Consider the following 20,377-nt stretch of genomic DNA (forward strand, 5'->3'; position numbering starts at 1 on the left):
ACTAAATATTGTCATTCAGTTATGGTCGCCTGTGTTAGTATTTGTTTTAAGTGGGGGGGGCGCCTAGGTGACTCAGTTGGTTAAGCATCCAACTCTTGGTTTTGACTCAGGTCATGATCTCTGGGTTGGGACCTGAGATCAAGTCCCGCATCAGGCTTCACATTCAGTGAGGAGTCCGCTTGAAGATTCTCTTCCCCTGCCCTTCTTCCGACTCACGCTGGCACTCTCTCTCATACACGAATAAATAAATAAAATCTTTTAAAAAAAATAAAATAAGAGAGAGACATAGGGACTAAAAAATAAACAGTCATCTGTTTCTGTTTTCCTTTGCTATCTACAAACATAGAAACTATGGTGGAGGAGGGGAGCCTCGATCTTACAACCATGAGATCCTGACCTGAACTGAAATCAAGAGTCAGATGCTTAACCCACTGAGCTCCCCAGGCGCCTCTTATGCTTAATCTTTTATCTTAAACTCAGGTGCATTTCAAAATGACATCATTAGGTGTTCTAAGACTTAATCTGGTCATTTTTACATGAATGGATTAATACCACACTCGCCTCTTTCTTTAATGCCTTTAAGCAGGTATACCATTCCTCCTTCAGTGGAGGAGTATGATTCTTAGAAGCCATACTAAAGAGTAGCATAGATTATCAGGATGGTGAAGACTGTTGTCAGGTAATAAGAACATACTTAATTTATTTCCCCTAATCAGAGGAGAGAATGTTAATATTGCTCTAATGGTCTAGCCATTTGGATTTTAAAACCATGAAGAGATTAGATAGTATTGGTACGTTTTGGGTAGCATTTCAGGTACTCTTTTGTCAGACATGGTACCAGAAAGAGTTGGAGTATGACATATTAACTGTTACTACTTGACTTGGAAAGCCTTCACTGACTACACAGTCCCTCCGCTTGTTTGTCACATCCTCCACACTAAGCTTTGCTGAACATGAAGAAACGATCACAGAGGAATGAGTGAGGATGAGCAAATTGCCGATGTTGAAATTGTCCTGGACTTTAAAATTTGTTTCTGCCAGAGTCCTTAGTTTATTTCACTTACGCATTCCAGCAAATGATACAAATTATAAGTTTAATGAGTATTCCTTTAAAAAATTCTTTGGTATCTATGTTATGAGTGAAATATTTCTTCCCTGGCATTGACATCATCAGTTTATACTTGTCCTCAAAGTATCTCTTCCCAGGAAAAGTTCATCTTTATACTTAAAACCTGTGGGGCATCTCCTGGAACCTTCAGGTCTGGTTTAAATTAACATCTGTGAATTTGTAGTATATTAGTTTACTTAGCGAAAAGTTACAAGAAGACTTTAAGGTGGACTGCATATTAGTATGCTAAATCTACATATCCATTTTCGTTTTCCTCCTCCAGATGAGCTACTTAGCTCATATTTAGCTTTTCTTATTTTGAGGTTGCCTACTATTTATGAAATAGCCTGTCAGAGTCCTTGCAGAGAATTCAAAATCTGATATCAGCGAAGTAAAATGTGATTGAAAACTTAAAAGTTACTTTATCTGTCCTGGTAGCTCAATAAAGTTAATATGCCTTTCCCTTTGTCCCTGGGTCTTTTGCCAATAGCAGTACCTCTTTCAGAGAATTTTAGATTTCTTTTTGTTTGCTGTCTGCTTTTTTGCTTGTTTGTAGGTAATAGATCTCACACCTCCTAACTTTGATAACACTGCTTTCTTATTTTCTTATGTTGCTGATTGGTTTCATTTCTTTAAAAAATTAATAAGTACTAGCCATCTTAACAGCCTGAAAGCTTTTCGTTTTTTATGTTAGGGTCTTTTATTGTCTCAGTGTCTATTTTACATCTTTAGTCTGTTTCCTTCTCTGGTTACCACAGTTGGAAAGATTTCTGGTTTAATATAAAAATCTAAAGAGAGCTGTGTCAAGTAAGGATCTCATTAACATGAGAAAACCAGTAAGAGTAGATTGATAAAATGTTGACCTGTTTACATTAAAATGTAAATGTTAACATTATTTACCTTATTTCAGGTAAATATGTTGTTACTGCTATACTTTTTGAGGTATTAAAATGGATCACTGACTGCCATTACTACCTTCCCAAACCTCAGGTTAGAAACCACTGGTCTGATTCTGTTTCCCTTACAGCCCTGCCTTTTTTTTCTTGTTATCAGCTCTATAGTCCTGCAGAACTGTGGTTTTCTTTATGGCCACTGAGTGTAATTTTCATTTTTCTGGTTTTGCTTTTTGTTTGTGCTGTTGTTTCATTTTCCTAGAATTCTTCCCCCCTTTTTTTGTCTACCCGTTCAGATCCTCTCAGATCGGTTTCATAAGTTATTGCTGATTTCCCCAACCTAAAGTATTGTCTCCTGTCTGAAATTGTAGTGTTTGTTCTGTAGTTCATATAGCAATTAAATGTAACATTCTTTTTAGTGTTCTCTTGGCTGTTATTTGTCTTTTATTATCATTTAACATTCCACATGCTTGTGTCTTATTTTCCCAACTAGATTATAAACTCCCTGGGGGCAGGTATGATAGTTTACATTTCTTTGTGTTTCTCCATTGCATTTAGCACAGTGTTACATAGCTTGTAGACAGTTTATTGATTTGATTTGGTTTTAAATATGTTTAATTTTAGATTTTTCAAGTGGATGAGCTTTTTAAATTAAAACTTAAACAGCTGTTTGCTTTGTGTTATATTCGTGTATTCAACTAATATACAGTGATCTTTAGCAGTTAATTGCTTTAGATTACTAACTTTGTGGGTTTTCCGTAACAGATTTTTATTTTTATTTATTTATTTTTTAAAAAGATTTTATTTATTTATTTGACAGAGATAGAGACAGCCAGCGAGAGAGGGAACACAAGCAGGGGCAGTGGGAGAGGAAGAAGCAGGCTCATAGCAGAGGAGCCTGACGTGGGGCTTGATCCCATAACGCCGGGATCACGCCCTGAGCCGAAGGCAGACGCTTAACCACTGTGCCACCCAGGCGCCCCTCCATAACAGATTTTTAATCCCAACTGGGATAATTCTGGGCAGCCTGTTGCCATGAAATTTGTGTTTGTTATGTATAAAATAATCATAATGTTAGCCTAAATAAACGATTTTGAAAGGTAAGTTACCCCAAGCATAATATATATTACAAACCCAGCACAAATGAATGTGGAATTATCCACATCATTGCTTTCCTACTAGCTTTATCCCTACCACTAGTATAGATAATTAAGCTGACTGACTGTAATTCTTCCTAAAATCAACAAAGTCACTGTTGGTTTTAAAGTATTGATGAACAACTAAGGAAGGATTCATTAAACTATTTATAACAACTATTTTTTTTAATTATTTTATTTATTTATCTGACAGAGATAGAGACAGCCAGCGAGAGAGGGAACACAAGCAGGGGGAGTGGGAGAGGAAGAGGCAGGCTCATAGCAGAGGAGCCTGATGTGGGGCTCGATCCCACAACGCCGGGATCACGCCCTGAGCCGAAGGCAGACGCTTAACCGCTGTGCCACCCAGGCGCCCCTATAACAACTATTTTTAATAACTGTTTTGATATTCTTTGTGGGTAGTCTAAAAATATTTTTCATAGCTCATTTACTGCAAATAGACTATTGGGGTTTGTTATCGGTGTCCTTAACTAACTTCTTTAATTTGTATCTAGAAGCCACAGAAGAAGTTTCTCTGGATAGTCCAGAAAGGGAACCTATTCTGTCTTCAGAACCTTCTCCTGCAGTCACACCTGTGACCCCTACGACACTCATTGCTCCGAGAATTGAATCAAAGAGTATGTCTGCTCCTGTGATCTTCGATAGATCCAGGGAGGAGGTATGGGAAAATGTTTGTATTCTAAATTGATATGTAAATAGTAAGCTTTTTGTTCCCCCACCCAACATCACTCTCCTGTTAGTCATCTCTAATCAAAGCCTTTAAACACTTTGGGGGCAGGTATTGGACTAAAGAAGTCAGCTGATTTGGCTTCTGATTTTATCTTCATCACATTTTAATTCAGTAACTTGGGCACATTACTTTCCTTCTTAAGTCTTAAGTCAAGGATTTTATCATTTGTGATCTCATGATGCTTATTCATGACACTCAGAGTTTCTGTATTAGTCAAATGAGAAAATGTATGAAAGTGCTTTAAAAACTTAAAGTGACATTTTGAATAATTTTATTGATGAGTCATGCAGTAAATGTTAGTGGTTATGTTGGCAGGGTACAGAATGGGTTGTGAATGGAGAGGAAGCACAAGAGGACCTTCCTATGAATAATGATGCTGTTTGTGAAAGTTACTGAGCTGTATGCTTAGGATTTATATAGTTTGTTACAATTCAAAGAAGGTTTAGTTTCTTAAAAATCTGTACAAGAAGATTACAAAAAAAAGTTTACGGTTAGAAAAACTCATTTTCTTTTAGATAGTCTCAGGCTATTAATACTACTCTAAAATAGTTTCAAGATTTAACAATTTGTGTGCTCTCGAGAATAACAAGACTTCCCTGCAGAGCTGCTCCTAGGATTGCTTATTTATAATGGCCTTAAAAAGTGCTGCTCGTCTGTCTCATAGGGTTATCGTGTTTCCTCCTTACTGCTTTTTTCAGTGAACTTTATAATGCTCTCATTGGCTTCAAGAAGAGCATGTGCTCACTAGGTTATTAGAGAAGTCATGGTGCTAAAGATTCTAAGCGTAGTTATTTCTACAGATACGTAGAGTTCTACCAGCAAAAGTAATGGGTACCTCAAGGTGTTAGTTTAATCATCTGAATCTGAAGACTCGATTTAGAGAACAACAACAAAAGAATTCCTCAGTATTCCTACAGAAAACTAAATCTGAGGAGTTGTGAGAACACAAGATTTTCTGTAACTTCTCCAGATGATCCTTTTCCTGTTGTCTTTGTATGTGTGTGTTTTGTATTTGTTTAAATATTGCCACAGAAATGTGAAAGCTTTATTGTTTTTCAGAAACAGTGCCGAGTGGCTTTTAAATTGTTAAGACAGCGACCCTAATAAAAAAAAAAGATGGTAAAAATTGAAGTTATTAGTGTTACAACAATAATAAATTGGAATCTTTAACATAAAAAAATTACCTTTTCTAGATTGATGAAGAAGCAAATGGAGATGTTTTTGATATAGAAATTGGTGTGTCAGATCCAGAGAAAGTTGGTGGGTCAATATTTACTCTATTTTAAATTTGCTTCTTTTTGATAAGTACCTTGGTTGTTAATGTGCTATTTTTCTTTATTAAGTGCAGTGTTAAGTATTAAAATGGTACTTTTATTTTTAAGCTTGTGGGGCTTTTTTCTCATTTTTTTCAGCTTTATTGAGTTTATAATTGAATGATTTTATATATTTAAGATGTGCAGTGTGATGATTTAATATATGTACACATTACGAATTGAAATCACAAGTCAATAAACATTTCTTCACATAGTTAGCTTTTTGTGTGTGTGATTAAGCTTAAGCTTATTTAATAGTATTGTTTGACTTTTCTTATAGGTGATGGAATGAATGCTTACATGGCATATAGAGTAACAACAAAGGTGAGTCTTTGCTCCTTTAGAAAAATAGTGAGCCCTCGTCATGTGTAGTATGAGCTTACAATAGCGAATTAAGGTGTAAGGATTTCCTGTCTTTACAAAGATTACCATCCAGTGAGATTTCAGTTAAGTAGTTACAGTGAGGTGCGAACAGTTTAAGTGTAATATTCTCTAAAGTAGAGGTAAAGTATTCTGTGACAGTATGCAAGAGGGATTAATATAGACATAGACAAAGATAGGGGAAAGTGATGGGGGGGGCGGGACACGGAGAAAGAAGAGTGCTCGTTCCAGGCAAAGGGATTTGCTTTTACAAAGGCCAGGAGTCAACAAAACATTGTGCTTTGCAGGGTCTGCAGGAAGTGGTGCCTAATGAAAATTGTTTGGCAGTAGCCTCCCTGTATTATGAACAGCCACATTAAGGAATTTGGGCTTATCCTGAGTATAATGGAGAATATTCAAAAAGATTCAGGCAAGAGTGTGGCACAGTTGAATTTTTGTTTTAGAAAGATCTCTCCGACTACTAAGTTGGGAGTGCAAAGTAGAGGACAGGATTTCCATGTAATTTCTTTGCAATTCCTAAAGGATTGTAGGCCTTAGATCTTAAAACGACGGAGAGATCTACAGCAGTCCTGGCTGTGAGAAGTAATTTTTTATACTAAGAACTGGATTCTGAAGCCAGAATGATGGCTTCTTGAGCTGTGTAGGAAGAGGGAGAATCAGTAGGGCTTGGGTGTAAGGAGTGAAGGAGAGACGCCTGGGTCACTGACTAGAGGAGCTCCGTGGTTGTCAGAGGGATTGCAGAGAAAAAGCAGCACAGTTTGGATGGGCGTGAGGCTTTCTTAATTCATTGAACAGATATCTAAACACTTAACCATGGGGTCCAGCTCTGTTCTAAGCAGGAAGGTTTAGTAGGAAACAATACGGACAAGTGCCCTTCCCGCACGGAGGTTATATTCCAGCTAGAGTAGTGATGAGTTTGAGGTGGCAGCAAGATTTAAGTGCAAGTGTACCTTGGGCATTTTGATATCTTGGACTGAAGCTCAGAGGAAATCTGGGCCAGAGGAAAAAAGATTTAAGAGTCATTAACATAAATGTAATAGAGTTGATGAGATGAGTCAAGGATAGAATCAAGCAAACATTTTGTCCTTTAAAGTTTCTGTTAAAAAAAAATGGGTAATGTAGGTTTTTTTCGGTTAGAGATGTATCAGCCACATTAGTTAGCTACTGTGCATTCTTTTCTAGACCAGAGTATGTGTGTGTATATGTGTATGTTCACGTTATATGTGGTATTAACTTTAAAGAATTGCTTAGTATCGGAATTTGAAATACCTCTTCTTCATTTATAGACTTCTCTCTCCATGTTCAGTAAGAGTGAATTTTCCGTGAAAAGAAGATTCAGTGACTTTCTTGGTTTGCATAGCAAGTTAGCAAGCAAGTATTTACATGTTGGTTATATTGTGCCACCAGCTCCAGAAAAGAGTATAGTCGGTAAGTATGAATAACTTAAAAAAACTTGTTACTGTTACTGGTTCAGTTTTAACTATACAGATTAGGATACCGTGATCATTCATTATGTGATAACTCATATAATGTCTAACGGTACCGAATTTAATAAATATTCCATTTATGATAATCATTCATCAACCAAGGAATGTATAATGTAATCGTTTTATTTTCTAACATCTTAGAATTTTGATTTATATAGGATCAATTTAGGATTTGATTTATATAATCTAATGATGTTAAATATTGCGTCAGAATTTGCCAAGTTGAAAGCAGTTGAAAACCCTAACATTTTAGGTCATATTACTAAGTAACACTCAAAAGATACTTAATATTATTAATACTTTTTTTCTAAGGGATGGAGGTGTTTGGCTTTCAACTATTCATTGTCCAAAAAAGAAGATTCTGTCCAGTCTGGATCTTCTAAGACCTATCATGTTAATGTATTTCATGCTTCAATTTGATGTTTAAAAACATTTCTACCTGTGGGGTACCTGGCTGGCTCAGTCAGTTTGAGCATGCAACTCTTGATCTCAGGGTTGTAAGTTGGAGCCCCACATTAGGTGTAGAGATTGCTTAAAAATAAAATCTCAAAAAAAATTCTACCTATATAAGTAGTAAAGGCTTAGTTAAGAATATGCAGAAGGAGGGGCTCCTGGGTGGCTCAGGCGTTGGGCGTCTGCCTTTGGCTCAGGGCGTGATCCCAGGGTCCTAGGATCGAGCCCCGCATCAGGCTCCCTGCTCTGCTGGGAGCCTGCTTCTTCCTCTCCCACCCACTCCCCCTGCTTGTGTTCCCTCTCTTTATGGCTATCTCTCTGTCAAATAAATAAATAAAATCTTTAAAAAAAAAAAAAAGAATATGCAAAAGGAAGCACCTGGTTGGCTCAGTTGGTAGGGTCATGAGTTCAAGCCGCACACTGGGTGTAGAGTTTACTTTTTAAAAGGGTCAGGGGCATCTGGATGGCTCAGTCAGTTAAGCTCCGATTCTTGATTTCAGCTCAGGTCATGATCTCAAGGTCATGAAGTAGAGCCCCTAGTCAGGCTGTGTTCTCATTGGGAAGTCAGCTTGATATTCTCTCTCTCCCTCTGCCCCTCCCACCAGCTTGTGTGTGCGTGTGTGCATGCACTCTCAAAATAAATAAGCTTTTAAAATTTTTAAAAAGAATATGCAGAAACTTAAAGAAGAGGACAGCCTCCATTGTGCCATTAAAAGACATCTGTCATCTCTTAGTATTTTGTAGTTTTTTCCCGTGTTTTCAGTTACGAGTTTTTATTTATCATACTTTGTATTTATGTGTAAGATTATTCAGAAAATATAAAAATGAATTCTGCTGATCTTCAAGTTTTTGAGTTTTTTTAAACATTTTGTTTGAAAAGCACTTATTGGTATCCTTAATGATTTTGAAACCTGGTATATTTAAATGCATTTGTTATATTCTCTGTGATTATTTTAATTATAAAAACTTTTTAGGGTCACCTGGCTGGCTCAGTTGGTAGAGCATGTGATTCTTGATCTCCGTTGTGAGCTCAAGCCCCACACTGGTGGTAGAGTTTCCTTAAATTAATTAAAATTTTTAAATTTTTAAAAAAACTTTCAGGGGCGCCTGGGTGGCACAGCGGTTAAGCGTCTGCCTTCGGCTCAGGGCGTGATCCCGGCATTATGGGATCGAGCCCCACATCAGGCTCCTCTGCTATGAGCCTGCTTCTTCCTCTCCCACTCCCCCTGCTTGTGTACCCTCTCTCGCTGGCTGTCTCTATCTCTGTCAAATAAATAAATAAAAAATAAAAAAAATAAAAAAAAAAATAAAAAAAAACTTTCAGAAAATGTGAAATAGTAATAAACTCAATATTTGTAAGACGAAATAAGTTTAGTGTTAAGAGTGGCTTGCTTTTTGTTTTTGTTTTCATAGTTTTCCACATCTCCAGTTTTCAGCTTGATAGAAAATAACTGTGCTCTTACGTGTGTTTCTACATTCATTCTGTTGTGACATAGCACACCATATAACCTTTGTAAAAGTCCACTGAGTTCTCATGAAAGAATGAGAGTAAGAAAGACAATAGTTTATTGTTACAAAAACAGCTTTTGGTGTATACTTCCCCACACCCCTACAAAAACGGGTCTCAGAAACCTTTCTGGTATTCTGACCATACTTTGAGTACTGCTATTCTAGTTAATAATCTTATCTCTCTTACCTTGAAATTTTTGTAGTGGTATCTTTTGGCATCGTTCTGTTTATGTAGAAAACTATTTTTCTCATTTTGGTGATTAACATGCTAATCTAGTCCTTAAACAGTGAGCGCCCCCCCCCCAAAAAAAAGAAAATCGAAAAAAGTAAATTTTAATGCCCATGTTTATTATGTTTCAGGCTAACACCTTGCTTTAGTCAGCCTTCCACAAATTATTACAGTATAATAAATAGCATATGTAAATTTAAAGTAGAAATGAGAAACTAAATCCTAAGAGCATCCTTTTCTGATACTGATTATGACAGCCTTTAAAGGGTTAATAGGGGATAGTCACATGGTTTTGTTTGAATTATCCATATACATGGCCAAGATAGCCCATTACATTGTAAGGCTATCGATTAAATCATAGGAATAATTAACATTTATTGAGAGCTTACTGTACTGTGGTGCTGTACTAAATAATTTATGTGCATTCTCTCATTTAGTCCTCATAGCAACTTTATGAAGTTAACTTACTGTTGTCCTTATTTGGTAGGTGTTAAGGAAGCTAAGATTCATCAAGGTTAGGTAACATGTCCCATGCCATTCAGCTACTAAGGGGCAGAGCTGAGCTTTGAATGCAGGACATCTTATCTAGAACTTAACAGTTTTAATCACTCTTCTAATCTGCCTCTAATTTTGGTATTTTTAAAATATGGTTATGGTCTGCTTTTATTTTTTATCCAAAATAAAAAACTTCCAGTTTTAAAAATACCCTAATGCTATGTTATTGTAGACTTGTCTAATGTGCATTTAAATTGGATTGAGATGTTTTAAAATTATTTATTTATATACCACTTCATTCCAGAAAGGACTTGAGGCAACTACATACAATGCAGTTTAAAAAAAAAAGGATCAGGGACGCCTGGGTGGCACAGCGGTTAAGCGTCTGCCTTCAGCTCAGGGCGTGATCCCGGCGTTATGGGATCGAGCCCCGTCAGGCTCTTCCGCTATGAGCCTGCTTCTTCCTCTCCCACTCCCCCTGCTTGTGTTTCCCTCTCTCGCTGGCTGTCTCTCTGTCAAATAAATAAATAAAATCTTAAAAAAAAAAAAAAAGGATCAAAATAAAGAAACGAGCAGGAAAAATAGTCAAATAAGTAAGATGAGGTCAAGTTAAACATTTTCTTCAAAATGTGTGCATAAAGTCTGAGCAGTTACTAAAGTTGGGTAAAAAATTGATCTGTGAATTTCCTGGCAGCCATCCATATAGAGAAGAAGTCATTCTTTTCATACTGCCCATGTTTTTTTTTTAAGTAAAAATGAATGGTTGTCTAAGAAACTTGAAATATGGGAAGACTTTTTGTTTACGTAGGCAGTGGTTTTCAAGTGACGAACACTTGAAGTGGGATAGCAGGAAAGGAATAGTAACTTGCCTTCGTTGCTGAAAAGTTGTAATTACCCCTGAAGGAAGAAGAGTCTTTTCATTAGCCCACGATTGTTACCCCTTTATAAGGTTAGTTAACTTAAAAACACCATTTCACTAAGCTTTTAGAAAAGAGCAACAGCAAAGTCGAAGAGTTTTAAGAGTTAATTGATGAGAGAGTATTTTTTATTTGCTGCTTTGGCCTATATTGCTTACCTGTAGGAAGTAGCATGAGCAGAAGATCCTTAAAGGGAAAAATGCAAAGAACTACATAGTGGTAAGATATTTTCAGGGAAGCGATATGTGTAATAATTCATGTCCCGCTTCTATTAGTCCATTCAGGGTAGATAATTTTAGGTGCTTGGGTTTTCTTTTTCGAAGTTGTATTTCAGAAGTTAAACAATACATTATTAGGTGATATGTTTGTTTACCAGATGTATCAGCCTGAATGAGCGTTACATGGTTTTACTTAATCCTATTTTTAATGGCTTTGTTGAGATATAATCCATGTGCCGTATAATTTATCCATTTAAAGTGTGTATAATTCAGGGTGTCTGTTTGGCTTGGTTGGTAGAGCGTGCGACTTAATCTCAGGGTTGTGCGTTTAAACCCCATGCTGCGTGTAGAGCTTACTTAAAAAAATAATAAAGTGTATATATATATAATTCAGTGTAGTATATAAGGCTTTTAGTATGTTCAGAGTTGTGTCCACACCACCACGGTTAGTTTTAGAATATTTTTATTACCCCTTAGCCATCATCCTGTGATTTCCCCAAATCCCTAGCCCTGTGCAATCACTAATTTACTTTCTTTCTCTGTAGATGTGCCTGTTCTGGACATTCCATATAAAGGGAATCAGACAATGAATGGGCCTTTGTAACAGAGTTCTTTCCCTTAGCATATTTTTTTTTTAAGATTGTATTTATTTGAGAGAGAATGAGCACAGGGAGGGGCAGAGGGAAAGGGAGAAGACTTCCTACTGAGCAGAGAGCCTGATGTGGGCTTGATCCCAGGACTCTGGGATCATGACCTGAGTCGAAGGCAGACACTTAACTGACTGAGCCACCCAGACGTGCCTCACTTAGCATATTTTTAAGGTTCATCCATGTTGTAGCCTCTGTCAGTACTTCATTTCTACAGAATTGATGTTGAAAGGAAAAAGGACAAGGGGAAAAAAAAAAATCTGCAGTATGATACAGTAGTGTTGAAATTGCTGTTACAGAAATGGTTAACATGATTTTTATTTTTTAAATTTTTAAAAATTTTAAAATTTATCTTGTTCTTTCAACTATTAAAAAATCAGCTATGCTAAACAGCATGTTCTCAGACTCTACTATGGGGAAAATATTTAGCAAATATTTTTCTAGTCCCCAAACTAAAGAACCTTAATTACTGCTTATAAGAAATGAAAGTATTAATTGAGGGGCACCTGGGTGGCTCAGTCAGTTAAGCGTTTGCGCTCAGGTCATGATCCCAGGGTTCTTGCGTTGGGCTCCCTGCTCAGCGGGGAGCCTGCTTCTCCCTCTCCCTCTACCTGCCACTTCCCCTGCTTGTGCTCTCTCTCTGTCTGTCAAATAAATAAATAAAATCCTTAAAAAAAAAAAAGAAAGAAAATTGAGCTTAAATTTGCTAATGTGAATCTCTTTATGCATATTGAAATGCTCACACATTTTAATTTACCGAGAGTGTAGCATATCACAGACGGATGAGGAACCCAAATGGGTGAAAGACTGCAGACACAGCTCACCCTCTGCTTGATCTGGTTTCGTGTTGTAAGTACTTACCAAGTTGAGATGTTAATATATCATGAGTTTTAATTCCTCAGAAGTTTGATGCTAGTGATAAATATAGGAGCTTTTTTTTGGTCCAGTTCAAACTTAAAGTATATTTTAAATTACACAGAAATGACTATAAAAGATGTTTACAATAATATAAAATTATTACGAGTCTCATTCAATTTTTTTCAAAGGCATGACCAAGGTCAAAGTGGGTAAAGAAGATTCATCATCCACTGAATTTGTAGAAAAACGGAGAGCAGCTCTTGAAAGGTAATTGTAGACAGCTGTGTGGTATTACTCATGTTTTTACTTCAGTAATAGGAGTCTTAATTCCGTTGCATGGCACACTGTATTTTAATGATTTTTTTCACAGTACCTTTTCATGACCGTTTACTAAGAGTGCTTTAAACTTTTAAAAAAATTCTTCTAACAACACAGTACTGTGTTGTCCTTTTATTAATGCTCAGAGTGGATTAATATTTAGCAGTAGTGTGTCTAACAAAATAACACCTATTTTTGTATCCTGCGATATAAGCAGAAATATAAAGGCATAAGTTAGTCGGAAATAGAATTAATGTATCATGGGGCGCCTGGCCGGCTTGGTAGAGCAGGGGACTCTTGATCTTGGGGTTTTCAGTTCAAGCCCCATGTTGGGTGTAGAGATTACTTAAAATCTTTTTAAAAAAAGAAAAGGAAAGAATTAAGGTATCATAGCTGTAGTCCACATGAGAAGTAAGAAACTGCCATGCTTATAAAAAAGATCATGAAACTTGTGAATGAGAAGAAAAGTTTGATGAAATATTTGGATTTTTAGTATTTAGTATTATTTAAGTTCTTAGGAAGTTCTACCTGTGTTCAAGTTCTGTGTTGAATAATTTAGCTAATTATAGTTGATCTAAAGTAATTTTTCCTTTGAATTATTACTTGATTAGGAACATTATTAAATACAACAAAAAATTAGGTTTGTGCTCCCTCCTTTAATTTTGTATAACTGATTTTGACTTTAGTGCATGGTAGTAGTAGTCATTTATTGAGTTAGTCAACTTACTTACTTACTATACGTACTTAGAGTCCAATATATTTACTCTACCTTCCTTTAGAGTACTTGACACATTTCCTGTAGTTTTGAAGACTTGTCTTCAACATCACAGACTAAAAAGAGGAATGTATGGGAGGAACCCAATCCCAGAATCTTGACATTTATTCCTTGATATGCTGAAAATTGAGAAAACAAATTCGAAACTGTCTTAAAGCCCAATTTTTAGAACATAAGTTGGTAATCACCTAGACATACTTCATAGGGTTTTTATGTTTGTTACTTTAATTGAATTTTATTTTGATTGAATTTTGCTTATTCTTTATTTTCTCTTTCGGCTTAAAATTGGTGGTTGTGGTAGTTCAGACAGATTTTAAGAAATAGTATATTTATCTCCAAGGATGCACATTATTTTTTAAACTATTTTTAAGGCACCTTATTTCTGGGTTTTAGTTATAATGTGTTTACATTTTAAGAAAATGCCACAGAAAAATCAGCTTTGAACAATTTACAGTAAGAAAGCTAAAAAATAGTCAACTTAATATTAGGGAGGACTTAAAGGATGAGATTATGTGAGAATTTCAGTTACTCAGGAAAAGGATTTAAATTGTATCAAGAGAGGTTTAGGCTAGGCATTAGAATTGTTTATGTTGTGAAAGAGGTCATAGACTGAATGTTTTTAAGAGTAAAGGGTAGATAATGTTCCATTTTGATTTTGCTTAGTTCTTCCTGAAAGTGTAACCATGACCCTTTGAGAAACCTTTCAAGTCCTATTTTTCTATGAGTAAATTTGAAATATTTCAGATGGCATGCTTGATAAGGAACTTAATGAAGATTTATTGTACCAGGGACATATAATTTGATTCTGCATTCACCTTTCTTGCAACTTGAATGCATTGAAAGTACTTACCATAACATGATGCAGTATGAAACATTGAGGAGAGTTGTAAGGAAATATTGAGACTTGACCTGCTGGATATTTGAAAATAGTTTCCTCAGTGATAAATGTTACTTGTTAAATGCTACCTTTAGTGGACTTAGCAGCTTAAAAAAAAAAAAAAGGAAACAATGTAATATGAGGGAGAAATTCATTTTGCATTAAAAATTATGACTAAAGAAAATTTAGGTGTAAAGGTCTAGAAGCAGAGGAATTGGAATGCTTTCTCTGAAGGCAGTTTTCTGTGGCATTTCTTAAAATCTAAAAATTAGAGAACAGTCTTATCTATGGGATACCCAACCTAGTTGAATCTGGTGGGTCAAGGAGGTATTTCTATTTCTCTTTGTATATACTATAACAATTTACGTATTTGTTTGTTCCACTCAGAAAATCTAGGTGACTGTCTTGAGTGAAAGGATGAGCATCTAGTATTAAAATACAGGAAGAGAAAGGGAATGGTTAAGAAAGGTACTCTCCTGACACTAAAGTAAGCAGAAACTACTTCTAGGAAGAGTGTACCTAAAATCCCTCTCTCGATTTTCTTGAGTGCTTCATATTTTACCTTAACTCAAATTGAATTTGTTTCATAGTTAAGAATACAGTTCTGCAAATATAAACAGAAAAGTGTAGAGTGGCATGAAAGGGATTTAGAATCCTTTTTTATGTTGAAGCCTGTACTCCACACTGTACACTGTGTGTGTGACTTTGGGCAAGTTATTTAACTTAAATGCATTTTTACTTTATAATGTATCAGGATTGTGTTCACTCCAAGCAACCGAAAATTCAACTGGCTTGGCCTAAACAGTGTAGGTTAATTAGTCTGCTCTTTCATATCAGGAAGTATTTAGGATTATCCAGTTCATAAGGAAATCTTGTGGCTTCTTTCTGATATCTAATACAGCCATTTCTCACCAATACAGTACTAATCTAAATGCTGGAATTAACTGCAGTAGACTCCTGATTGGCCTCTTCGTTCGTTTCCATCCTTGAACTTCTACTCTTTCAATACAGCAATCAGAGTCATCTTTTTAAAATACAAATCAGATAATAGTCCCCCCTCTGCATTTCATTCCGTAAAGGCCAGAGTCCTTATAATGGTCTGCAGAACTTTGCATGACATGCACCACTCACTCTTGGTACCTCCTTGATCTCATGCTCCTTGATCACTCTGCTCCAGGCCGCAGTGGGGTTTTGCTGCTCCTCAAAGATCCCAGGCATTTTCCCACCTTACAAGTTTTTTCGCTGGCCTCTCCCACTGCCTGAAAGCTTTTGTTCCCAGCTATCTGCATGGCTAGTTCCTTTATCTCTTTTAAGTTCGGATGTTGAAGTATCATCTTTCCAGTGAAGTCCAGCCATTTCCTCTCTTTGGATTGCCACCAGCCATACCTTATATACTTGGTCACATTTGCTCTGCTGTTCTGTCCTTTCTTTTTCCACAGCATTTGCCAACTTGTCACATAGTATATAATTTATGTGTTGTATTTATAGTTTATTACCAGTCTTCTCTTACATTTAAAATACAGTTTCTACTGATGTATTGATTGTTCAGAACAGAAAATGACATGTAGTAAATGCTTAATAAATATATGCTGAATGAACAAATGAATGTCATCAAAGATCCAGGCTCTTTCTGTCTTTCTGTTCTCTAGTTGTTAGCACATGTGTTTAAGTTTCAAGCAAGAAAAATATTTTTAACTTTGTTCCTCTGAATTTTGTATAACCTGCTTTATGTTCTTCTATTTTCAATGAGTAGATAGGAGCTTAACACCCTCAGTGATTCTTCTGAATTTATCAGTGACCTTTCCTTGGAGCAAATATGAAAAACAACTACAACTGACTACCTCTCATTGAGTGTGATACAAACTTTTCATCATTTCCTTTGTGTCTTTCATTTCTTTCTTCCTTCTAGTGTTTCTCTTTCTCCCCATGCCTCTTTTCTTGTCTTCTTCCTGTATTCTTTTCCTCTTTTTGTTCTGCATCCATCCTTTATATATCTATAACCTCTCTGACCTTAATACTGAATTGGTGAGTATTTTACAAATACTCAATGATTTAAAACCTATCTTAAGATGGGCAGCATCACTCATCACCAGGGAATTGCAGATACCACCTCACACCTGTTAGAATGGCTAAAATAAAAAACACGAGAAACAGGTGTGGACAAGAATGTGAAGAAAAAGGAACCCTCTTACACTATTGGTGGGAATGCAAACTGGTACAGCCACTTGTTTCCTCAAAAAGTTAAAAATAGAACTACCCTGTGATCCAGGAATCACACCCTTGAGTATTCACCCAAAGAATACAAAAACACTAATTCAGAGGGATGCATGCCCCCCCCCGTGTTTATTTCGGCATTATTTACAATAGCCATATTATGGCGTTAGCCCAAGTATCCATGGATAGATGAATGAATAAAGAAGGGGGTGTGTGTGTGTGTGTGTGTGTGTGTGTGTAATGGAATATTACTCAGCTGTTAAAAAGAATGACATCTTGCCATTTGCAATCATGTGGATGAAGCCAGAGAATATTATGCTAAGTGAAATAAGTCAGTCAGAGAAAGACAAATCCCATATGATTTCACTCATATGTGGAATTTAAGAAACAAAACAAGCAAGGGGGAAAGCAAAGAGAGGAACCAAGAAATAGACTCTTAACTGTAGAGAACAAACTGATGGATACCAGAGGGGGCGTGGATGGGCTCATGGTTTAAATAGTTGAGGAATTAAGCAGTGTACTTTTCCTAAGTATGGAAGTATTGAATCACTGAATTGTACACCTGAAACTAATATTATACACTGTACAACTAACTAATGGTTAGCAGAGGGGAGGTAGGTGGAGGAATGGTTGAAATAGGTGATAGGAATTAAAGGGGACTCTTAACTATGATGAATGCTGGATAATGTAGAGAATTGTCGAATCGTTATATTGTACACTTGAAAGTATTATAACACTGTATGTTAACTATAATGGAATTAAAATTAAAAACTTAATGAAAAAAGTGAAAAAATATTCATTGGTACGAACATAAGGATTATGAAGCTGAAGGATAGTTTCATGGCTTCTAAGAAATGCTGATATTGATAATGGTATTAAGGTTGATGTAAAGGGAGAAAAAATGCAAATCCATTCCTTTATTGTCTGATTTAAAAACACAAACCACTTACTAAAGAAGGGAATTTTCATTTAAAATGTGCTATTGAGCAAAGCAAAGTAAGCATACTAGATAAACATACGATTTGAAGAATAAAGTTCCATTGAATATATTAGTACTTTGCAAATTATAAAAAAGCAAGTAGTGGTCATTGTAGCATTAAAAAATAACAGCATTGTAGTATATCTATATGATAGAATTTCATGTAAATTCAAGTGGCATTAGAGAATAATATTTAATGCTACAGAAAGTTATCTACAACATACTGTTTTGTGTAAAAGGATGCACGACTACAAGCATAATGGTGTAATATCTTTGTGAAAACCAAAGTATTGTGAGTTTGTGTGTGTACATACACTCCTAGAAAAAACATTAAAAGGGTATTATCTCTAGAACCAAAAATCTTTAATGTTTCTATTCTTTATTTTAACATTATGTAAATTTAGTACTTTTAAAGAAATGGCCGATTGCTGTTTTCTTCTGTGTAACCCTTAAGAAGTGAAGTTTTGCTGTCTTTTTCTAGTATACTATTTTCCATAGTGATTCCTCAGAATACTAGTATGTGGTAGGGTGAAAAAAGGGAAATCGCCGACTATTGAGTCTTGCTAACATAAGGTTTAACAAAGTTAAACCAGGTTTATTTCCTGCAGGACTTCGCACAGTGTCCATTATGCTGCTGTCCATTATGGCTCAGAGGAATATGTATGTAATATATTTCAGACTTTCTTGATTATAGAACCATTCTTTTTCTGGAATACTACGTGAGGCTAGTATTCCACAGAACTCACTTTAGAAAGCTGTTTTAGAATATAAGTGGTATTAGGTAATTATATTTAGGTTTGGAATATTGGGATGTTCCAAGTTTGGGTATAACATGTTTTGTCTTCAACGAACAACTTACGCAAACTGCTCTCACAAGTACACATTCTACACAAGTAAATAATAGTATTGGAGAACTTGTTTTAAAATTTTAAGTAAAATTCCGGTAGAAAGATAGCAACACAAAATTAGTGTTCATGATGCATCTTGTTTTTACCCTGATACTATCGGCAGTATATATATATATTTAAGCCACAGTGGAGTTGTCTTGCACATATCTATTAAATGCTCTATTTCTGTGATAATGTTTTCATATGTGGGTTAATGACTTGAAGTTTAATTTATTTAAATGTGTAGAAACAGAAGTTAACATGTAAGCCGGGATAAAATAGTTATTTTAACCATTGTATAGAATTTGACTTTGTAGAAGGTTACCAATGTTTTTCAGAAACTTCAGGCATATTTTATAATCTTATACGAGGTAGAAGAAATTACTGATTACATTTGTTCTGCAGAAATAGAATATATTAACTGCGAGGTAAAATACTGTAATTGAAATACACATGTAATCATTATGGAAAGAACAGTTTTTTTGAAAAATGGGATTAGAAGGGCCTGGGTGGCTCAGTTAAGCGTCTGCTTTCAGCTCAGGTCATGATCCCAGGGTCCTCGGATTGAGCCCCACATCGGGCTCCCTGCCCCATGGGAAGCCGGCTTCTCCCCTCCCATTCCCCCTGCTTGTGCTCTCTCTCTTGCTGACTCTGTCTCTGTCAAATACATAAATAAAATTTTTAAAAAATGGGATTAGATAAGCAATCAAGAATCATTAAATAGTGGACCTTTTTTCTTTTCATGAAAGAATGTTAATTTTTTTTGGATGATGGAAATTTGGGCTTTTTTGTTTTCTATAGGAAAACAACTACAGTTGGGATGATGGTGATTAATAATGGTGTTTCTGTTTACTTCTCATTTTTATTTTATGTGATGTTATATAAGAAAAACATAAACTTTTAGCAAAACCTCTTTAAAAATAGAATTTTAAGGAAAATTTAGCCCTTGTCAAATAAGGATCAAAGCTGATTTGATAATTTTAATCTGCTGACAAGGAAAAAAACTGGTAGACTTTTCTCTGTTTTGGTAATAGGAATAACAAAAATAATTGATAGTGATGTGTGTTGGGACTCTGAAATAATAGCTGGGAACATGGTGACTCCACTCAAAGATAAAATTACTCAACAAACTCATAGACCCTTTCACAACTGTTAATACTTTGCAGTGTGAAGTTTGGTAAGTTATTCAACCTCTCCTATATCCCCCACCTACATGACCTACCATGTCTCTTTTTTACATAATTATGAATTTGCAAAAGTTAAAAAGCTTTTTAATCCTTAAATTGCTTTTAAGAGTCTAAATAAATTAATGTGAAGGCAGACTGAGGATATTGTTTTACCTAATTTTTATTGTTTATTTTTATTCTTTTGTTAAAATAAGATTTAAAATAAGATGATATTGATAAAGGAGAAATTTTATTCTTAAATCTAGGTATCTTCAAAGAACAGTAAAGCATCCAACTTTACTACAGGATCCTGATTTAAGGCAGTTCCTGGAAAGTTCAGAGGTACTGTTTCTACTTTAAATTTTTATAAGATATGAATGTTCTCATTATTTATGTTTGTCATTTTAATAATTTTTATAAAAATATATATTCAGTAAATAATTGGATCAGTAAGTGGAATAAAGTGGTTTTTTTGGCTTAGTATTTTAATTAGCTTTGGTTATTTAAATTACTAGCAACGTATCTTCTTTGCACTGAAATTGTAGGATGATCAGTTTCTTTTTCAAAAATTTTAAATCACATTTAGAAGAATGATTTATGAGTCTAATTCTTAGTGTCTGAGTTTTTGCTTTACGCATCACATTGAAATAAGTTTATTCGGGACTCCTTTTAGAGACATTTGAATGCGTTTGTATGTCTACATTATAATATTCTTACTGACGTTCTGAAATGCAGATTTGTGGCTTAAAAGAGCTTAAATTATAAC

The 20,377-nt window shown here is 35.4% G+C and overlaps 1 protein-coding gene across 2 annotated transcripts in view; it reads left to right on the plus strand.

Annotated features, from left to right (window-relative positions):
* Positions 1 to 20,377, plus strand: part of SNX2 (sorting nexin 2) — a 49,999-nt gene that overhangs the window by 18,301 nt on the left and 11,321 nt on the right. For both annotated transcript variants that reach the window (XM_011232884.3, XM_002925658.4), the window contains exons 3-8: positions 3,653 to 3,816; positions 5,082 to 5,148; positions 5,482 to 5,525; positions 6,869 to 7,010; positions 12,584 to 12,662; positions 19,878 to 19,953. In XM_011232884.3, the coding sequence (XP_011231186.1) occupies positions 3,653 to 3,816; positions 5,082 to 5,148; positions 5,482 to 5,525; positions 6,869 to 7,010; positions 12,584 to 12,662; positions 19,878 to 19,953 (572 nt within the window). The remainder of the gene's footprint in view (positions 1 to 3,652; positions 3,817 to 5,081; positions 5,149 to 5,481; positions 5,526 to 6,868; positions 7,011 to 12,583; positions 12,663 to 19,877; positions 19,954 to 20,377) is intronic.

The sequence above is a fragment of the Ailuropoda melanoleuca genome, chromosome 3 (genome assembly GCF_002007445.2).
Source record: "Ailuropoda melanoleuca isolate Jingjing chromosome 3, ASM200744v2, whole genome shotgun sequence".
NCBI lineage: Eukaryota > Metazoa > Chordata > Mammalia > Carnivora > Ursidae > Ailuropoda > Ailuropoda melanoleuca.